Source organism: Phyllostomus hastatus, unplaced genomic scaffold (assembly GCF_019186645.2).
Source record: "Phyllostomus hastatus isolate PE091 unplaced genomic scaffold, TTU_PhHast_1.1 phas_contig_86, whole genome shotgun sequence".
NCBI classification, from domain to species: Eukaryota; Metazoa; Chordata; class Mammalia; order Chiroptera; family Phyllostomidae; genus Phyllostomus; species Phyllostomus hastatus.
Window position 1 is genome coordinate 19,068,650 of NW_025333977.1, and position 22,171 is coordinate 19,090,820.

Below are 22,171 nucleotides of genomic sequence, written 5' to 3' on the forward strand. Positions count from 1 at the left end.
TGTCATTGCTTTATTTATTTACTATACAGTTTATTAATTAATCAAATCATATTGTCTTACTGAATATTGTTTAGCTAAATAAGGAAACTGTTAAAAATTTATAACAGTTAGGTATATATTATGAAAGACAAAATATCATAATTACACAATAAAGACCATTAGATTCACATAGCTTAAAACAAGGACAGTAAACTCTAAATTGCAAAGATACTGCACACATGTTTGAATAGAAACAAATAATTTAAGAAGTAGTTAACAATATGACATGAAGTATAATAGCTTGTATGTGAGTAAACACATTTAAACACATAAGAAACCTAAGAAAACATGTGACACCAAAATCTCAATTCAAAAGGAAATTATAGATATGTCTCAGAAATCTCACAGATCCTGAGATTTTTGGGATTTTCTTTTAAAATGGCATTTAAGAATCATCATACAACACTTAATAGTTAATAAATTGAGTCAAAGAATTTTTATTTTACAGTTTAGAATGGGCCACATTTCCAAATTCTAAAAATAATTTCTGCCCAGTGTCATTATAGTCATGTTATCTGTCATTCTGATAGCAGCCTTCAATACCAATATGTGGCAACTCACACAGCGCTAATGATTTCAGCTACAGAAGAATGAGAAGATTTTATTTGTTGGACAGAATCGCCCAGTATTTCTTAAACTGAGGATGGACTGTTTTCAAAAAACATGTCAGAAAGATGTTAGGTTGGCCCAAAGGCTATCTGATGTCTGAATTTACCTGCAATTGTAGTCCTAATACTGGAATAGCCACGTTCTAAGTTATGAGAAGGAAGTGAGTTTAGTCTTTCATTTATGTCAGAAACAAAGAATCTTTCAAGTCCTTGATATTGTTCAGTTATAGGCTTACTTCTGCAGGCTATTTCTTGTAATGACTAGGAAACAAAATATTCAACAAAATTAAGTTTATTTTACCTCATCAATACAAAAGAGCACGTTCATTTATTGAGCACCTACTGTGTTCTTAGCATGGATTCTGCCCTCATCAAGTTTAAGTTCTAGTAGTGGAGACATAAATAGTAGCATTTATATATGGTAGATTTTAAGAAATGCATAAACCACAATTACATAATAATATGAAAGTTGTCATCCATCCGAGGAGTGTCAGAGATCATGAAACAAAGTTTTCCTTTCTCTTTTCTTTCCTTTATTTTCTTTCCTCAATGTCTTTGCACATATGTTATCTGGAAAACCAAATCCCTCTCATATGCTGTGTTTTCGAACTAGTAATTATTTCTGTACATAAAATAATTTCAAAAATGAAAGTAAAATATCAAAAGGAATAGATCTGATCAGATCATGGTCATTGACAGAGTCCAAATTAACAAAATATTCATCATGAAGCAAGTAGGACGCGGAGGCAGGAATGAGCTACGTAATTGGAGACGTTTATATGGCTAGAAAGAAGCTAACCCAAGTTTTGAATATAGGTCTATTTCACTTGATGGCTAGGCTTATTCCATCACCCCATGAATTCATTTTTTGATATGTTTTCATCCTAGGGAAGACCATAATGAGATGAAAAAACTATAGGAGTCTAGTGGGAAATGATTTGTGGTTCAGAAGTGAGAGCTCCAGATGGGCTTAAAATGCACCCAAGTGGCTATCAGTATTTAGAAGTTCCATAATGGACCTAACGGAGCCTCCATGCAGTCTGTTCAAGGAGATAACCAATGCAAAGAAAATTATTATAACTCTATTAAAATGTATAAACCGTATAAATGGTAAAATGTTATAAAACCAAGTTAGTGAGCAATAAATTATCTCCCTGAAAGACTGGTCCAAGTCCACTCTAACCCGTCTTCACTGGTTCTCCCAGACACTGAAAAACCAATCCACAGAACCCCTTCAACCCCAGTGGAGCTCGTATTTGGATTAGGCAATTGCAAATCTGGATAGATTTACAAGCCTTGGTTGACAAGTAAGAAGAGTGACAGCGGGTCTGTTTGTTCTTCCCAAACTCACAAAGTAAATCTTTGTTGTTTCAGAACCAGAACCAAGAGCCCCTGACCAGACTGTGTTCTCCCTGGCCCCTGACCCTACCTTACTGCTGCTTGTCAGTACTTAATTCCATAGGCGGTTCCACCTTTACAAAGAACTCAATTTCTGAAAACTGAAGTGCAAAATGAACTGTCTTACACTCAATTTGGAAGCCAATTAATGTCATTACTAAAAATTGCTCCTATTGCTCACTCTTGAATTTTCCACCAGAACACAGCAGATGTTAAAGTAGTTTCTGCTTAGGGAATGGCTTCCACGAGGGCAGGAGGAGTACGTAGACACCGTGTGCAGTCATTAGGGATGAAAAGATATTATTTATAAAGCTCTGTGCTCTATGATATAGTCATTTACCAATTTTTTAACAATAGTAGGATGAGTGATCAAAATATGATTAGTAGCTTTTTAACATTTCACTTTAAATTATGAAATACTTTAAACATGTAGATATGAACAACACATGATTCAACTTGATCACACAATTTAATATTAGTAGTTTGAAAGATTTTGTTTCAGATTTCTAAGCCAAAACTAGATATTAATCTTTATAAATCTAACTAATTGTATTTCACTGAAGTTGACATGCTCTATTCCAATGATATTTCTGACTATTTTCACATTTGAGTGTATCCATAAAGGGTTATAAACATCATAAATGTTTCCAAAAATGCTATCAAACTCTATGTATCCTTTTACATTTCAATTTTAACATCATATTTTTGAGATACATCCATGTTAATAAAAATAGTTCTATTTTACTTATTTCAGCTACTATATTACTTTCCATTAGGATATGAATTACCACAGCTTATATACCTGTGAGTTTTGCCAAGTGCCTTTTAGTAGGTTACAGAAGATGATGTCTCCCCCTAGGACAAAGGTCAGACAGACCTATGCCCAGTAGAAAAGCATGATGCCTCCTATGCTCAGGTTTACTCTCCTACAACACAACACACTGAATGTGCAGGGGTCACCTAGCCCTCTTCATAATGCCCTGTGGAAACTAGAAAATTAGAGGTCTTGTTTGTTCTGACTGCACAAGTTCAATCTATGATCAACTGTTTTCTTCACTGAGAGACGGGGGAGAACAGCTTATCTGCAATGAGCATTTATTTGGGGGAGTCTATTATTATCTAAGCTGTGGGAATGTCTTCCCAGAAGGAACTGGAGTTTAGTTTTGTCAGATACATTCAGGGTATCAAAAGACAGACAGACATGGGTTAACATTAATGCTAATTTCATGGCTTGGAGATTCCAAGCAGGAAATCAGGAAATGTATACTCAAACTCTCAACTAATGCTAAACAAAAAGAAAACTCAAGATATCTATTTTTCAAATTAGATATCTTATGGACTCTGGTCTTATGGACCAGATTCCCACAGAAGTCAGTTTCCTTTCATATCCTTGCTTCTGTGAAAATGTCTCCTGGTGAGGTCCTTCAGAGACTAGCAGACTATTACGGATCTAAGGTTCTGCATAGGTCTCAGTTCCAATTTCACACTTCAGAAGAAGCAAGGCCTGTCACAAAGTGGGCATAGAAATCCAATCCCCAAGCAGAAGCCACAGCAGCCCAATATTCAGTCCAATTTTTGGTACCATCTTCAGTTTAGGCGCCGTGGAGATTCACTTCACGTGAATTTAAAGGATTGTTCAAATGTTTAACTTCCTAATTTCCAAAAAAATTAACATTTGTCTTGCTTAATTACCCAAGAGTTTATTATCAATAAGACTACTAGTTAAGATTTTCAGTATGTAGAACAGAAGTTTATAAGTAGTTTTAAAAGTTGGCAATAATGTAATAATAAGCTAGTTTACCTTTTTTCCTAAGAAACAAAACTTCCCCCCCATCTCTTTATTAGCCATGTTCCTTTAAATCCTATACTTACATCAATCCACAAAAACTGATTCTATCTACATATGTGCCTTTTTTTCATTTTAACCAGTGACTGTACAGTGAAAAAACTAGAAAGAATTTATTATACTAAATTATTCATAATAACGCATGCCATTTAGAAAGGTAACAGCACTCTTACTATGGTGCATGAAATGGGCCTTAAAGTTTTATTTGTTATAGAAACCATTTATTAAAATGGCATTCACCATATTAGAATCTGTCCTGTAAGTCATTAACAATTTTTCCAATATAACTCAAACTTCAACTACCTCAAAATTATATCTGGTAGCACATTCTAACTTCAATAAATAACATTTACAAATATATTGTGTGAGTATAACATTTTCTTATGATGTTTCTTATAAAATTGTTAATATAATAAACATAATAGAAATTTACCAGTGGTGACTCCATCGTTTTTGGATCTTCACAGTCTGGCCTCTCAGGAAGATTGCTAAATTCCAATGATTCTTCGATGTTTTGTGGTAATTTCTCCTTAATGGAAGGTGTTTCTAAATCTACACTTGGCAAAGAATCCTTGCTCTCGAATGACATGCAGGAATTATCCAACTTCTGATTACTTTCCATATCTTTTATACTTTTCTCTTTGAAATGTTTTTTAAAGCAGAGCCTTTCCCCTAATTTTTCAACAGCAGGAAAATAAACATCAGGGTTGACATCTTTATCTAATTTTGTATTTGAAGTTCTTGCTGTCAAAAACACACATTTATAAAAGTTAAATAAATACATTTAAACAAATACATTGATTAATCTGTTCCTAACCCAAATGCTCTGTGGTGTAAACCTGTATCATTAAACACTATTTTATTAACATTTTTATACTGAGTGCTCAGTATTAAATTACTATTATGCAGTTTTTGTTCATAAATGATAATCATGATTTACTTAGGCATTCAAACCTTAATGAGCTAGAGACTAATGGAGGAAAGCAAGATTTCATTTTTTAATGAAATCTTGAAATTGATGCAAATTTTTATTCAGCCCATGGTTTAATTTCTCCTTTCCTACCTCCTCTTTCTCACTCAAGTTTTACGACAGCAACTGAAGAGAAGTAATGCAGAGGCAATCTTATTCCCACACTTTAACCTCTTTTCCTTAGCATGCTACTGATAAGGAGAGGGCAAGGGAAGGCCTGCCAGATAAAAGAGCAGAAGTCAGAGGCACACGGAAAGTTTAAGCCAGGACACCTGCCTCTGGAACGCTACAAAATGAGCAAAATTTTATTAGTTACCACCTCATCATGTCAGTTTTTAATATATCACTTGGTTTAGATCATTGGTTTCGATCTGGCTGCACAATGGATTCATAGAAAGGTACTCTCAAAAACTGTCAGCGAGTGGGCCTGACCCCAAACCATGAGTCAGACACTGGGAGTGGGACTCATGCACTCTCTTGTCTCATGTGTGTTTGTTCCCTTTCCCTCTGCCAGTTATCTGGGTGGCTGTAATGTGCAACCTGGGTGGTGAAACGTTGGTCTAGATTTTCTGAAGAGTAAAAATGATTGAACAATTTTTGCACTATATTGCTTTCATTTTAAATTAAAAAAATATTTATACCATTTTCCAGATTTAATACAGTCTCATCTGATTATCCCTCATTCTCTTTCCAATATCAACACCTTCTCTCTATAAGTATACTGTGTAAACCAGTGGAGGCTGTGACTGAAACAGTCTCCAGTGATGTGAATTCTACCTTGTAGGCAAATGATTTGCGGCAGTCAAATGTTGATGCAACTCAGCAGTCGCATGCAGTCTTTATAACATTCCCTTTCAACAACTACCACACTTAAACTGCATAAATACTTACTCTGAGAAATGCAATAACTTGTGAGTCATAGAAATGCTTTAATAAGAAAAATTTTATAAAAGCTATTCAGTTTAATAAAACTTCCACAATAATGCTGTACTTTCCTTCTAAACTTAAATAGAAATTATTTGATTGTTGTTGTTTTTTGACAGAAACGCTTGCCATTTGTTACATGGAAATGTCTTGCAACTAACCTCTACAATATTTTTTCAAGGTAGCAAAATTCCATTATTAGGATCTTTTGCTGAAAAGGAGACAAAATAGCCATTTATTATTGTTTAAAATGTGATGCAGAAAGTACAGGCATTATTTAATATAACCTATTTAATAGAAGCCCTCTTAAGTCATGAAAATTAGATATCTTGGTTTAACATTCATAAATCAATTTAATTCATCACATCATGTTAAGGAAGAAAAATCACAGGATTATATCAGTCAATACGGAAAATGCACAAAAAAATCTAATACCCATTTATGATTAAAAAAAAATTCTTAGCAAACTAGAAATAAAGGAAAATACCTCAACCTGATAAAGACTACCAAAAAAACAACAGTTCATATCATATATAATAATGAGAAACAAGGAGCTCTACTCCTACAATGAAGAACAAGGCTAAGTTTTCCTCTCTTACCCCTCCTTTTTAAAGATTGAGCCAGAAATTCTAGCTAATCAATAAAACAAGAAAAGATATACAAATTGGAGAAAGAAATTTGATATTGTTCATATAGGATGTGATCGTCTGTGTACAAAATCCAAAAGAATCAATGAAGAGAAAGAAACGGAAGTGATTCAGTCAACATACATGGATACATGGATGCAGGATACACGGTTAACATACAAAAGTCAATCACTTTCCTACACACCAACATGAACAAGTGGAATTTGAGTTAACATAATACCATTTACATTAGCACACAGACAAATGAAATACTTCATCATAAGTCTAATAAACTATGTACAGGTCTATATGAGAAAACTAGAAATCTCTGATTAAAGAAATTGAAGAACTAAATAAATATACAGTTCATGTTCATGGTTAGGAAACTTCAGTATCATCAAGATGTCAGTTTTTCTCAAGTTGATCTATAGACACCATGCACTCCCAATCAAAAATCTCAGCAAACTATTTAGTGGATATTGATAAATTTATTCTAAAAATTATATTGAGAGGCAAAAGACCCAGAATAGCCAACACAACATTGAAGAAGAACAAAGGCAGAAAATTGACACTATATAACTTCAAGAATTACTATATGACTGCTAGTAAAGACAATGTGGTATTAGCAAAAGCATAAAAAATAGATCAATGAAACAGAATAGGAAATCTATAAATAGACCCACACAAATATAATCAGCCCATCTTTGACCAAAGAACAAAGGCAATACACTGGTGAAAAACATCACTTTTTCAACAAATATTTCTGGAACAACTAGACTGCCACATGCCCCAAAAATTGATTGGGACACAGACCCTACACCCTTCACAGAAATTAACTCAAAATGAAGGATAGACCTAAATGTAAAATGAAAAATGTAAAACTCCTAGAACAGTGGAGAAAATGTAGGTCATACTGAGTATCATAATGACCTTTTTGAACACAACACAGAAGGCGGAATCCATGAAAGAAATAATTGATAAGCTGGACTTAATTAAAATTAAAAATGTCTGTTCTATAAAAGACACTGCCAAGAAGATAAGAAGTCAAGCTACAGACAGACTTGGAGAAAATATTTGCACAATATGTATCCGGTAAAGTACTGTTATCCAAAATATACAGAAGAACCCTTAAATCTCAACAGTAAGAATGACTGGTTCTTCAGTCAATCTGACAACCCAACAGAAAAAATGGGCCAAGAAGCTTAACAGACACTTCATCAAAAAAGATATATTGACCCTGGCCGGTGCAGCTCAGTGGAATGAGAGCCAGCCTGCGAACCCAAGGTCACTGGTTCAATTCCCTGTCTGGGCACAGGCCTGAGTTTTGGGCCAGGTCCCCAGTAGAGGGTGCACAAGAGACAACCCCACATTAATGTTTCTCTCCCTTTCTTTCTCCCTCCCTTCCTCTAAAAATGAATAAATAAAAGAAGATACATTAATGAAAAATGAGCTTATGAAAAGAAGTTCAACATCATCAACCTCTAGACAATTGTAAAACAACAATGAAATACCACAACACAATTATTCGATGGGCAAAAATCTGAAATGCCAGCAACTTCAGGTGCTGACAAGAACGTGAACAGACTGTCATTTGTTGCTGGTGGGAATGCAAAGTGGCATGGCCACTTTGGAAGACAGTTTGGTGACTTCTTACACAGCCAAATATGTACAACATATGATCCAACAATCACACTTCTTGATACTACCCAAATTAGGAGAAAATGTAGGTCCAAACAAAAAAAAACACATACAGATATTTATAACAGCTTTATTCATAATTGCCAAAACTTGGAAATAACCAAGATGGTTTTCAATAAGTGAACATACAAGTGTAAATAAGTTGTGTTAAATTCAGACAATGGAATTTCAGCACTAAAAATAAATGAGCTATTAAGCCATAATAAAAAGTGGAAACCCCTTTAAATTCATATCATTAAGCAAAACACACCAATCTGAAGGCTACATATTGCATGATTCCAGCTATAAGATATTCTGGAAAAGGGCAAAACTATGGAGACAGTAAAAATATCACTGGTAGCCAAGGGTTAGGAAGAAAGGAGGTGTGAGAAGGCAGAGCCCATAGGATTTTCAGAGCAGTAAAACTATTTTGTATGAAGCTATAATGCTGGGTACATGTCACTATACCCATAGAGTGTGCAGCCAAGATTGAACCCTAATGTAAACTATGGATATATGGTGGTAACAATGTATCAATGCATGCTTTTTGGTTGACAATGTACTACTCTGGCTCGAGATGTTGATAGTGGGATAAGCTATGAGTTTGTGGCAGCAGAGGGTAAATGGGAACTCTATACTTCCTGCTCAATTTTGCTGCAAACCTAAAACTGCTCTAAAAGTCTATTTACATAAATTAAGTATCTTTAAAGTAACACTCAATAAACATTTATATTCAGCCTTTTCCTATAAGTAACTGAAACACCATGCTCCATGTAAGTTAAAAAATACCTTCTGGACTAGATAGAGTGTCCTCTAAAGTCCTAAGCTCCAATTTGGGTATATTTTCAACCAATTTTCTTCTGAGTACTAAATTTTCTGGGTCTCAAATGAATAGTAAAATAGTCAAAGCTTTTATGTACTGCAATGCCAATTTGTTTTATTAAATTACCAACATTTATTGCTAATAATATTAATCAAGGAAAAAAGTTACCTCTAGAGCTATCTTCACAACAAGAGCTGTTGCTTAGACAAAGATGTAAGAAGTCTGTTTTCCCCTTTGTGAAAACATGATGCTGAAGGATGTTCTTTTCGTACAGAAAAGCATTCTGATAATCATGAAATCTGCAACTTTCATGTTTATGGACAAGCAAAAGAATAGAGTTGGAAGAAATAATGTTAAAAGAGTAAAGAGTCCCAGCTTATTAACACAAATATAATAAAACCTGAAGGGAACAGGGATATTCATGTTGTGTTTTGGTCTTGCTGTGGGACACACTGTAAACTACAAGTAACTATGCAGTATTACAGATTTAAAAGAAATAGGGAACTAGGCCAACACTGATTTAACTACAAAATTTTAACTGAAAGTTTCCTTTAAAAATATTCTGGAAAAAGTTTTGTTCTTTATATTCTTTCTTCAAATGATAGAGAGTTATCTTTCAAGATCATTGAAATCTGATGAAATCAAGGGATTTTTTATTCAATTTATTGGGGTAACATTGGTTAATAAAATTATGTAGGTTTCAGGTATAAAATTCTATAATACGTCTTCTGCATAATTTATTGAGTTTACCACCCCAAGTCAAGTCTCCTTCTATCAAATGAAAGTTTTATACTTAAATAAACTTTTAGTTGTTCATCAATGAACTATAAGAGTTAAAATGGCATATGTGGTATTTGTTCCATTTTTAATGATGATTACCAATTGCATTGTTACAATTTAACTAACATTTTCTATTAGTTGAGTAGTATATTGAATAATACCTGATATTTTTGTAAGTTTGCTGAATCCATCATAAAAACTCATGGATTATGCTTACTTAATCAAAAAGGTCTTCTTGCATTATCACCTATGATTTGTTATTTTTCTTAGAAAATAAGAAGCTCTAAGGGCACTTACAAACTCAAGATGCACACTATAGCCAAACCATGATCAGTGACTTTTTGTGCCTTCTCTAACACCATACATGGAGAACAAGGCAAAAAAAATATAGTAAGATATATAAAACAATCAACTTAAAGAGCAGAAGTGCCATTCATTTCCTTAGGGATACAGTAGTGGATAAAAACCTCTTATTTACGACCAGAAGGTTGTCTACTGCTTGCTGACAAAATGTCACATGTCAAAAGCACCTTTGCGGCTAAATATCTGGGTCCATGTGTCTAATCATGGGGCTCTGCAGGTCCGAGCGTGTCATAAAGGCCCATTGATGCTTTAAAATACTGACAGGGACCTACATTGATCTGAACATATAAGCAAAGAATTGGCATAGGAGTTACTTACTAGAAAATTCATTTTGTTGTTTAACCAATTTAATACTTTGTAGTCAAAACATGTGAAATCCTACCTAAAGTTTCAACAGTGAAAGGGACTTAAAGTAATTTTTAACATTACTAATGAATACAGCTAGATGTTATTTTCCATTTGGAAATAACAAAATTCTACAAAATTTGCAAAGTGCACCATTATACTTAATTTGTTAATTACACAGTAGAATCTACTAATGAAGTAATTTATAATTTGGGAGCTCTTTTGATCTCTTAAAATAATCCTTAATAGTATCTGTTTTATTTAGGGTTCATAGCAAATTAAAGTGAGAAAAATTCAGTTATCTTTGAAGGACTGAACATAGCTCATATGAAATATATCAGCCCTGGTCAGCAATTTCAAACAATTACAATTCCTAAATTCATAAGCATGTATTAAATAATCCAAATGTTAGGTAAGTGTGTGTGTGTATATATATATATATATATATCATTGTGGACAAATTTCAAATTGCTGAATGATGACAAATATTAGCAATATTGTATCCAAACTTAAACACAACTTTAGTAAAATACATTCTAACATAAACTTATTTTTTTTTTGCATTATAAATTTCTCATTTGAAAAGATACTTGATTTTTGGTGGGTTTCTAATAAGCCTCAAAGGTGCATCAGAAAGGCCTTACCTTTGTCGACTGTCTGCAACAGCTAATTCAACTTTGTAAGGGACGATGTTTCCTCGTTCTTCCAATTCCTCTTCGTAAGTCTTATTAAATGCATGTTGTATAATATTAGTATATTCAATAAATATGCTATACATTTGCCAGCTAACTTGTGGTAATATTTAGAGAAGTTTCTTCAATGAATAATGTTATCAGCTCTCTGACTATATGTTATAGATCATGAATTTCTAGAAGAACCCAACAAATTCAACAGATATTGGCTGAGGGCACTTCCTCTGTCAGTCATTTGATCATTACTCTCACACTCAGAACCAACAGTACCAACTTATGTTTTGCTTTGTAACTACTAATTGCCCAGTAGATTGTTGACCGAGAGGTTTTTAGTTCTCTGGCCAGCATGTTATAAGCTTACCACATACATAAAGAAATGGTAACAAGCATACACACATATATAGGCATGTGTGCACAGATCTGTTTTGCTCAATAGCTAACATTTGTCCAGAGGAAAAATAAAATTTTGGTAGGTGCACACACACACACGCATGTGCACACACACATCAGGGGCTAATAACCTAAGGAAGGAAGTAATATTAAAGAGGTACTTCTTATTCTAGGACTTGACTTTGAACCACAGTAATATAAATACTGAGGATAAGTGGTATATTCAACTACTAGGTGACTAGAAAGTCAGAAATGCACTGAGTTGGTCACAACTTAAACTTTCAGCCTGGAGCTCTAGTTCTAACTGGCTCTAGCTTTAGCTGACCCTAGTTGTTGTCTTCTAGAGGCTTGTATTCAAGTAATTATTACACTAAATTCTAAAATACACTCTTTTTCCTTTAAAAAGGAAGTAATATTAATGACATTCAAAAAACTAAATGTATACATATTTTATTAGATAATAAACACTAATCTGTGTTTAAAAGCCTGATAACATAAAAAACTAAATAAACAATTAACTACATTTATATACATAAGTTAAAAGAATAAAATGTCTTTTCATCTCCAATACTACATGCTTCCAAAGAATGGCACATTATCAATACAGAAATTTACCATCAAACTAAAACAATACTCATTACTATCAGCATGTTTAAAATAAAACACTTACAAATTTCCTATTAAATTATGTTGAATTATGAAAGAAAGCTTATAGCAAATAAAGTGAAGTTGTAACTCTATGTTATGAAATTGCCATTTGTTAAGTGACATTGAGTGGCCATTGTGCACTTACGTCATCCAGTTCGACTATTTTTACAGCTGTTTCGGGTCTCTGTACTCTGACCTCTTCTACCGGCATAAGCAGTACTGGGTACTGCACTGTGGTCTCCTCAGCTAGGGAATAAGATTAGAAAATAGCATCATCAAAGAATATACTTTACCTGATCGTTTCCTATTTTCAAATAACACAGCCAAATTTTTTTTTACCAAGTATATTCTCTTGTGCATGTACACAAATATATAAATGCTGTCAATGTTTGTAGTTCAAGCAAAATGCACATTTTCTTAACATTCAATTTTTAAATGAAGCTATTCAAATTAGGCAAAGTATATCTAGAAAATGGGGAGAAAGTATTATTTTGATTGGTAGATAAAGGGTACATAGTCCAGTTAAGAATGATACAGTAAAGAAAAACAAAAGCAGATGCTGATTAATGCTTAGAGTATATAATTTGAAATAATAAATTTGAAAATCTCTGATCAAGACTGGACTGACCACCACTGTCTTCACCACTCTCAGTCTGAGAAGGCTGTGTCTCAGCGGCGGTTGTACACTGAGGTATGAACGTGTCTGGCAGCATGTTTTGAAGTTGCTCCAGTGGAGTTCTACAAAACAAAATGGAAGCAATTTAGAGACTAAAATACATTGTCTAAAACTTCCCAGACAAAATCTTGATTTATTTCACCAAGGAGTGAGTCTACAAAATTAATAATGAAATCACAGCTGTATGTGAATTCACAGAAGAAAAGTATGATTGCATAAGAGAATCTTAATCTACTAAAATAATTTTATAAATCAAATTAACATCACACAGCATTTTTTAAATTGCATATCCTACTGTTTTTTGTTTAGGAAGAAAAGCAAAGTTCTAATAGAAGTCAGTGTTCTTGCAAAAGGCACATGAAGCCCATGAAACATATTACACTATTAACAGGTGAATTTATGAATGTGGGCTGTGTCTTACAGCTTTGGCATTGTGTTGATAATCTAAGAGAACCTGAAGATATTTTTCTAAGCTTCCATCAACCAGAAGGGTCCCATGATATGAATATGAAGTGTTCTGACTGTGGCATCTGTCATCCAGTTAATAACGAGGTTTGATGTGGCCCATTTCATGTTGAAGGGATTAGAGCACAGGGTTTCTCAGAGGTCAAGAGTGTGCATCTGGTTTCAGAGGTTATTCCCAAATCATGGGAAGCTGTTTCCTTTTTAACCAAGAATAAAAGTAGCTGCAGCCCTTGTAGACCATACAATCTCATGCAGTCCCCATAAAAAGGTCAGGGCCTTCTTCATAACATTGATAGGTAAAACTGATACATAACTTAACATGCATCAAGCTCTGTTCTAATTTCGGGCATTTAATCTTAGCATATACATTAAATAGGCACTAGTATCATTTTAATTTTACAAATGAAGATATCAAGGCACAAAAAACAAACCAACTTGTTCAAAATCATTCAGGTAATAAATGCAGAAAAAGATTTTGAACCCAAAGCATCTGCCTCCCCAAGCCCATATTTATAACCATTACTCTATATTGTCTTTGTCTCCACCTGCAAAGGCATAAAAAGTTGATAGTTTCCTGGCAACCTACAGTTATGTTCATTTTCCCAATACAGGATGTGTGTACATCAGAACACTTCAAAATATTTACTTTATTCAGCTTTGTGTCTTAACAAATTTGATGAGCATATCATTTTACATCCATAATTCAATTAAGTGATAAGAATGTTGAAGAGTAAAGATCAAAGAAAAATTGGTACCTGGCCATCAGAAATCTCTTTCCAATTTGACATGGATATATGGTATTAAAATTCAATCATAGATTCATATAAGTGTATTATTACCCAAATACTTCTTCATGAAGTGAAAACATCTGATTTTATGAGTAAAGACTGGAACCAAAGACTGACAGAGTCTGGGTAGTAAAGCATAGGAGCTCAGAACCCCTACAGATTGTTTATTATAAACTCAATATTTTCCAGATGAGAAAATGTAGGCCAGGAAAATTTAAATGATTTGCCCATGAACAAATAACCAGTTAGTTAATAAACTAAGTGTGTTGTGGGTATTGAACCCCTGGCACCCATGCCTTGCTAAAAGATCAAGCCACATAAATAAAGAATAAACATACAGGGTATTTTAAAATAGGATTACCTAAAAATTTAAATTGAACATTGACCAATTCATTTGAGGAAATGTGTGATGAGTGGTTCTAAAGGTATTGTGAATTTATTAGGCTGTTTGCCCCCCAGTTGTCAAGGAAGATAATTTTTAAATGCAGTCTCATATCCATCCTTTAAAACACTGATTTTGAGATTCTTCTGGGGTTAGGTAGAGAAATCAGTATTCAAAAAACTTGTCCTGGGTACTTCTGATAATCAACTGAAATTGATAATTAAATGTAATAAAAAGAGTAGGGGAATTTGAGTGGGAAAATCAGCTAATTGCTAATATTTACCTTTAAAATACTCTAAATTCAAATCATATGCTTCTTTTCATGAAACTTTCCTAGAATTTTAAAGATCTACTGGAGACATTAAGATATAGTAAGATCTGTCAACACTTCTATATTGGTTGCACATAATATACAAAAAAGTTATTCAAATCATAAAAGAAATGCAAAAACAAAATTCAATGGAACATATGTTCATAAACCTGTTATGAAACATGCCAATGCCATATCCATGGCATTTTATCCATGCCATGGATAAAATCTTAACCATGATCATCATTATCAACATGGGAAACTCTTCAGAAGCACAGCATCAGAAATGCTATAATCAATTTACAATCACAAACTTGTAAATTACAAATGGATTGCCCTGTACTAGCATCTGAAATTAAGACATAAAGTATTAACTCAAAAGAAATGATCAGTGTTTAAAAAACATTAACTGGAAATAAGACTGTAGCAAATATGTTCACTAACCATTATTTTCTAATAAGAAAATTTGCCAATACTCAGCATTCAGCATAGCTCAGGACTTCATGTGCCCAAGATTAAATTAAGGTTTTTGCATGTGTCCAAGCACAAATGATAGTGGTCATTAAATAAAAAAATTGTGCTTCTTTTATTGAATAACAAATTCAGTATGAAAGGCATCAAAGAACGGCCACCATAAAAGATAAGAGAACTTGATGTTACTTTTCGGTAATAATTCTTAAACTAAAAGGAGGCAATGGACAGGTACATACCACTGAGCTTCACACCTGAAGGACTGTTACAGGCATCATACTTTAAAAGAGACATATAAAACTTAAACAGTAGCTACATAGGAATAACTAAAATAGGATATTAATGAACTTAAAACCCTGCCAATAAAACACAATGCGATACAACTACAATCCTAATAAAGTAACCACTGAAAGGAAAAGAACCTGAAATTACCAGGCACTGGCAAGAATGGAGAGCAACTAGAACACTCCTAGGCTGCAGGAAGGAATGCAAAGCTATGCAGTCTTATGGAAGACAGTTTGGCTATTTCTCAGAAAGACAAACATACACTTACCATATAACTTAGCCAATCCAGTCTCAGATATTTACCAGAAAATTAAAAACCTATATTCAAACAAAAACCTATATGCAGATATTTATAACAGATTTAGCCGTAATTACAAAAAAAGAAAGAAATGAGTATATTTTTCTCTTTTTTTAAAAAAAAGATTGTATTTATTTATGTTTAAAGGGAGGGTAAAGGAAGGAGAAAGAATCCATTGTTTGCTTCTCGCACGCTCCCAAATGGCAACCTGAAATGCAACCCAGGCATGTGCTCTGACCAGGAGTTGAACTGGCAACCTATCAGTTTGCAGTATGATACCCAACCCACAGAGCCAGGCCAGTCAGGGCACACCAGAATATATTTCAACATTTACATAGATGAACTTTATATCCCAGGGATGAAATAATACTCCACAATAAAAATGAATAGATTTTGATTCACTCAAGAATATGTCTGAATCTTAAACGCAGGACATAAAGGCCACATATTGCACAATTTCAGTTACATGACAATCAGGAAAAGGCAATTGGATAAGGATGGAAACAGACCGATGGTTGCCATAGGCTGGGGAAGAAGAGTTGACTACAAAGGGTAAGCACGAGCAAATGTCAAGGTGATGGGATTATGCTGTTTGGTACTATGGTAAACCCATGATTCCAGGCATTGGTAAAAACCCATAGAACCATACATGAGTTTATGCTAGTCAAAATATTTAAAAGTAATCGATAAATGGTAAAATCACTCTAAAGAAGGTGGGAAAGAAATGAGTATCATGGCCTGAGCAACTTTGGAAAACAACTCTGTGCCTGGAGACAGCAGGCTAACTGTACACAAACAATGCGCTCCAGTTGCGGAATTTTTTCTCACAGTGATGTTAGCAATTCTGAAACCACTCTATAGATATACTGAAGGTGATAAATTAATAAATGCATTATAGGTAATGATAGCTAGAATTCTCACACTGTAGGTGAAAGAAACTACAAATAAGCAAAGAGAGAATGTAATGAACCACATGATTCTGGTTTAGAGCTGGAGGTATGGGAGTAAACTCATGTTTCAAGTACGTACTTTTTCTCCTAGATGTTCTCTGAGATGGCCTAGGGCCTGTGACGCCTGAGCAGCAGTGAGCACATCTAGAGCCCACATACCATAGAGCCTGGTTTCTGAATATGATTCTCCAACAATAAGAGTCATGATTCTTTGGAGAAATGATTTCTGAGTTAGGACAGATAAATATACCTTGAATGCCATAAAAATGAAGAGATACTCAAAGCAAACCAACTGACAAACAAAAGCCACGTTGAAAAAAGAGAGACATCAACCTGCAAGAGTCTCAATGGTCAAAGCAGAAACTATTTGAGTCACAAAATAAAGAATAGTATCAGATTTTAATAAAAAAATAAATATTCGTGAGTTCAGATAAGTAACCAGTTGAATGAATAAATGGAAACCTTTCCTGGAGGAATTCCATTAATAAATGTAAAAGAAATGAAAGACATAGAAAAATTGCCAACAGAGTAGGGAGTAATACGTGCTGCAGGAAAATCCTCTGACAAATGCTAGAATGAGTAAATGATAATGTAAGGAAAAGCAGGATTTTGCATCATCTCAAACTATCTCCCTAAAATATTTATTAATTAATATGATGTGAATATTTGTGTCCCCCTAAAATTCAAAGGTTGAAATCGTAAATGTGATTATATAAGGAGGTGGGGACTTTGGGGTGATTTGGTCATTAAGGCAGAGTCCGCCATGTGAGGATAACAAAAAGACCACAACCACCTACCAATCAGAAAGCAGACTGTCATCACACTCTGAATCTTGATCTTGGACTTCCTAATCTTCACAACTCTAAGAAATAGAGGTTTTTGTTTATAAACCATCCATTCTGCAGTATTCTGTTATAACATCTCAACAGACAAAGACAAAAACTGGTATCAGAAGAAGAATGATGCTATAACAAATACTTTTTAAAAATAAGGAACAAATTTTGGAACTGAGTAATGGGTAGAAAAGGTTTGAAGTCCATGCTAAAAAAAAGGTTACATTGCTCTAAATGGACCTTTAAAGACAATTCTGGTGAGGGCTCAGAAAGAAGAGAAGAGAGCTGTAGAAAAAGACAGTCTTCTCAGAAAATGCCTAAGTAATCTTGAACAGAATATCGGTAGAAATATGGGTGGTAAATGCCATTTTGAGGTATCAGATGGAAATGAGAAACATGTTATTAGACAATGGAAGAAAGGCAATCAATGTTAATAAACTGGCAAAGAACTTGGCTGAATTGTATTTTCTGTCCTAGAGTTTTATGAAAGGTAGAATTTGCGAGTATTGGAATTACACGTATGGGAGCAACCTTCTTGCTCCTGTCTCTGACAGACTCTCTCATCCAGGTCACTGGGACATCAAGACTACCAACCAGACCCTTGCTGAGCATGCTGTCTCAAGTGGTACTTTCTTTTTATTTTTTTGTAAGATCTTATTGATTTATTTTTAGAGAAAGGGGAAGGAAATGAGAAAGGAAGAGAAACATCAATGTGTGGTTGCCTCTCACTTGCCCCTCACCAGGGGCCTGGCCTGCAACCCAGGCATGTGCCCTGACTGAGAATCAAACTAGCGACCCTTTGCTTTGCAGTCCGGAGCTCAATCCACTGAGCCACACCAGCCAGGGCTCAAGTGGTACTTTCTGCTGCTGCTATTACTGCCCCCTCCCTCAAGAACACAGCCATCCTTGGTCCAGAAGTATTGCAGGCAACAAGGATCTTTCACACCAGGTAACCAAGTCCCACCCCTGTACCACCTCTCCCCAAATATGGAGGAAAAATTTGTCATGGACTGATCCCTGAGAAATTCTTCCAGTTCCTTTATCCTAAAACCAGTGTAATAGTACCCTATGTGCTTGGAATCTGGCTTATGCTATATTTTCTAACCAAGGAAATATATGTGGTTAGTCCAGAGGCCATTTCTGCTGTATCAGCAATAGGGTTGTTTACCTATGTAACTAAAAAATATGGTACTTCAGTTAGGCAATTTACTGATAAACTCGATAAGCAAAAAACTGCCCAATTAGAAGTGAAACAAGTTTCCGTAAAAAACATCCAGGGTGCAATTGATTTGGAGAAGTCCTAGCAGGCACTGGTTCAAAAGTCCCATTACCTGTTTGATGATGTCCAGGGGAGTAACATGGTGATGGCCTTGGAGGTTACTTACTGGGAATGGCTGCAGAGAGTACACAAGGGGGTAAAGAATAACCTGGACTACCATATCTCTGTGCAGAATGTGATGCGTTGGAAGGAACAAGAGCACATGATAAAGCGGGTGAAGAAACACCAGGTGCAGAGCATCTCTGGGAAGCAGAAAAAGGAGATAGCCAAGTACATTGTAGATCTAAAACTGCTTGCAATGAAGACTCAAGCACAGACAGTTCTGTAAATGAATCTACCCAGATTGCCACAGCTAGAAACACTTGACTAAATGGGAACTAGCCTGTGACCAAAGCTTTCTGTACTGCAGCGCAGTTTACCCCACCTAAAAATGAAAGAATGAGTTTCTTCTAGTGACAGAACTAAAACAATCTATTGGCCAAAAATGTTTCTTGTACTTCTTACTGTTCCATGATCACTTTTGAATAAGCAGTTTGCTTTTAACAAAATTTGGTACCTGACTAAAGACTGCCAAGTTATAATTTAAATTTGTAATTAGTTCCACCATCTTATAATAAAGTGGCAGTTGAAAAAAAAAAGAAATTGCATATATGGCTGAGGCAATTTCTAAGCAGTGTTAAAGAAAAGTCCTGGTTTCTCATGTCAGCTCATAGGAAAATGCAAGAAGAGAAAAAATACTTAAAGGCAGAATTATTAATCAAAAGAAAAGCAAAACTTAAAACTTTGGAACATTCTCAGCCTACCTATATGGAAAAGAATGAAAGACCCTATGCAGGAGAGAACAGGAAGGATAGGACCAAAGGATCATGTGACAGGGAGATTAGTCAGCCATCTAAACAGAAGCCATGACCTATTATTGTCCAATACAATAGAAGAATGACCCAGAAGGCAATTCAGAAACCATCAGGACTATCCCTCCCATCAAAGAACAAGAGAGCTCCTGGTTGCTGCAGAGAGAGCAATACCTAGGGAAACTGTAGGGACAAGGCTATCCCCATGACCCTCCAACAGAAGAAGCACTGGATTCTAGCACTGGAGAGTCATAGGCATGTGACCCAGCACAGAGCCACAATAGGAATGAGGCCACCCAGAGCCAGAGGCCAGAGCCACACAGAGACTTTGGAGCTCAATCTCTGTTCAACAAAGCTACAGGGGCAGGATTTCAGCCACAGTGTTTCCAGAAGGCTGGATCCCTGCTCTAGTATGTCTAGAAGGTGGGATCTCCATCTCAGTGGGTCTGGAGGGCAGAGTATCAACCAAGGGGATAATTCTCAAGACTTGAGATATAATAGAATTTGTCCTCTTGGGTTGCAGAGTAGCTCAGGACCTGTTTCTTCTTTCCTGTTTCTCCCTTTTAGATTGGGAATCTATCCTCTGTCTGTCTCACCACTGTATTTTGGAAGCATATATGTTTGATTTCACAGGTTGACAGAAAACGATTTGCCTCTGAATGAATCGTACATTCAGTCTTACCCATATCTGATTTAGATGGTTTGTAGATAGGAATTTGGACTTTAGACTTTTGGTTCTGGAATGAGTTAAGAACTTTAGGGCTATTGAAATGAGATGGACATATTTTGCATGAAAGTAAGACATGACTTTTAGGGGACCAGGAGCAGAAAACTCTGTTCTGAATGTCTGTGCTCCTCCAAAATTGGGGTGTTGAAATCCTAACCTCCAAGGTAACAATAGTAGGAGGTGAGACCTTTGGGAGGAGATTAGGTCGTAAGAGTAGAGCCTTCATGAATGGGGTTAGTGCCCTACAGTAGAGGCCTGAGAAAGACCCTAGTCCTATTTGCGTAGGAGCACATAATGAGGAGATGGGCATCTATGAACCAGGAAGTCTCCAGACACTGAATTTGCTGGCACCTTTATCTTGGATTTCCCAGCCTTAAGATCTGTGAAAAATAAATGTTGTTTATTAATATTTAATGTTAAATTTTAAATAATTTATAAAATGGTGATCTAATGATAATAGTCTTTGAATAAAATATATTTGAATACTATTAATAAAATATAAAATTAAAGGTCTAATTAAACTTAAAAGTACATTCTGAAAAATATAGCCTCAAAAGTTTATGCTAATTTCAAATATCTGAGAGCACTACCTTCTCAAAGTAGTCTTTCATTTATCATATGATTTTGCTATTATTCATTAATTTTATACTGTTGTGTGCCTTTTCCCCATATTTGCATTTACATTTCTCAAGGAAACCCTAAACTAATGATGTATCACATACATAAATAGAATTAAAATTCTTATTAGAACAGTAGAAGCTTTATGGGAATTTAATATTGCATTAAAAGTATTTATGCAAATATGAAGCTACCAAAAAGCATGTCACACTAGCAAAATCATAAATAGCTTTTATGTTTCTTAATAATAATGCAAAAATTCAGAGAATACCTTCTGTGTTTTTTAAGCCATAATTTTTCCATGTAGGATATACTATCTTCTTTAAATTCAATGTTAACTGGTTCTCTCCAAATTTTCAAATTGGTTTGTACTTCACATTCTTCCAAAGAGTCTGTAACAATAAACATGACATACATACTCAATGTAACCTCCTCTATAAATTATCATAACTTCTCTCAAGATACAGAACTTACCAAATATTGTCTGATATTTATTTATAATCAATAGTTCTAGGTTTAAATAATGTAAAAGTGTTCAATATTGATGACTTATTAAATGACTGTATAGACAGTTTTCTTCAATAATCCCTTGAAATAAAAGAACCTGATGATTCACAAGGTTTTTAAAAGCAACTAATTCTTTTAGATGCTAAAAATAAATGCAAATAGATTCATTATATATTCTATAAACACACACAAACATGAAGGTATGTATTATAGCCACTGACAATATTTACACATTATGGGAAACAGAAAATAAATAACTCAGAATGGCACCTGGAGGAAACAACTGTCTTTGTGAATTTATAGCTACATGGCCATTTACTTCCAGATGCTTAAGATGCTTCTGAAGTACTACCAAATTAAAACTGCTATTCAGGGGTGTTTAAAACTGATGGAGATTTCTGGGAAAGAAATAACTACAGAACTTGGAAATTCAAAGTATAATTACTAAGCTAAATGGTGAAGAAACATATGAAAAAATACTCTGTGTCATTTATAATGAGTTACACAAATTAGACATACCATTTCATCTCCCTCAGACCAAAAAAACTTTTAAAATCTGACTATTTAAGTGTTGGTGATATTAGGAAGCAACCAAACATTTT

At 34.6% G+C, this 22,171-nt stretch overlaps 1 protein-coding gene across 1 annotated transcript in view; it reads right to left on the reverse strand.

The window, feature by feature from the left end:
• The window catches only part of ZBBX (zinc finger B-box domain containing), a 101,299-nt gene that overhangs the window by 20,168 nt on the left and 58,960 nt on the right, over positions 1-22,171 (reverse strand). Inside the window, exons 9-15 of the mRNA XM_045851774.1 lie at positions 21,334-21,454; positions 12,758-12,867; positions 12,275-12,375; positions 11,044-11,123; positions 9,080-9,216; positions 4,325-4,635; positions 755-908 (exon numbers count right to left, since the gene is read on the reverse strand). Of these exons, the coding sequence (XP_045707730.1) occupies positions 755-908; positions 4,325-4,635; positions 9,080-9,216; positions 11,044-11,123; positions 12,275-12,375; positions 12,758-12,867; positions 21,334-21,454 (1,014 nt within the window). The remainder of the gene's footprint in view (positions 1-754; positions 909-4,324; positions 4,636-9,079; positions 9,217-11,043; positions 11,124-12,274; positions 12,376-12,757; positions 12,868-21,333; positions 21,455-22,171) is intronic.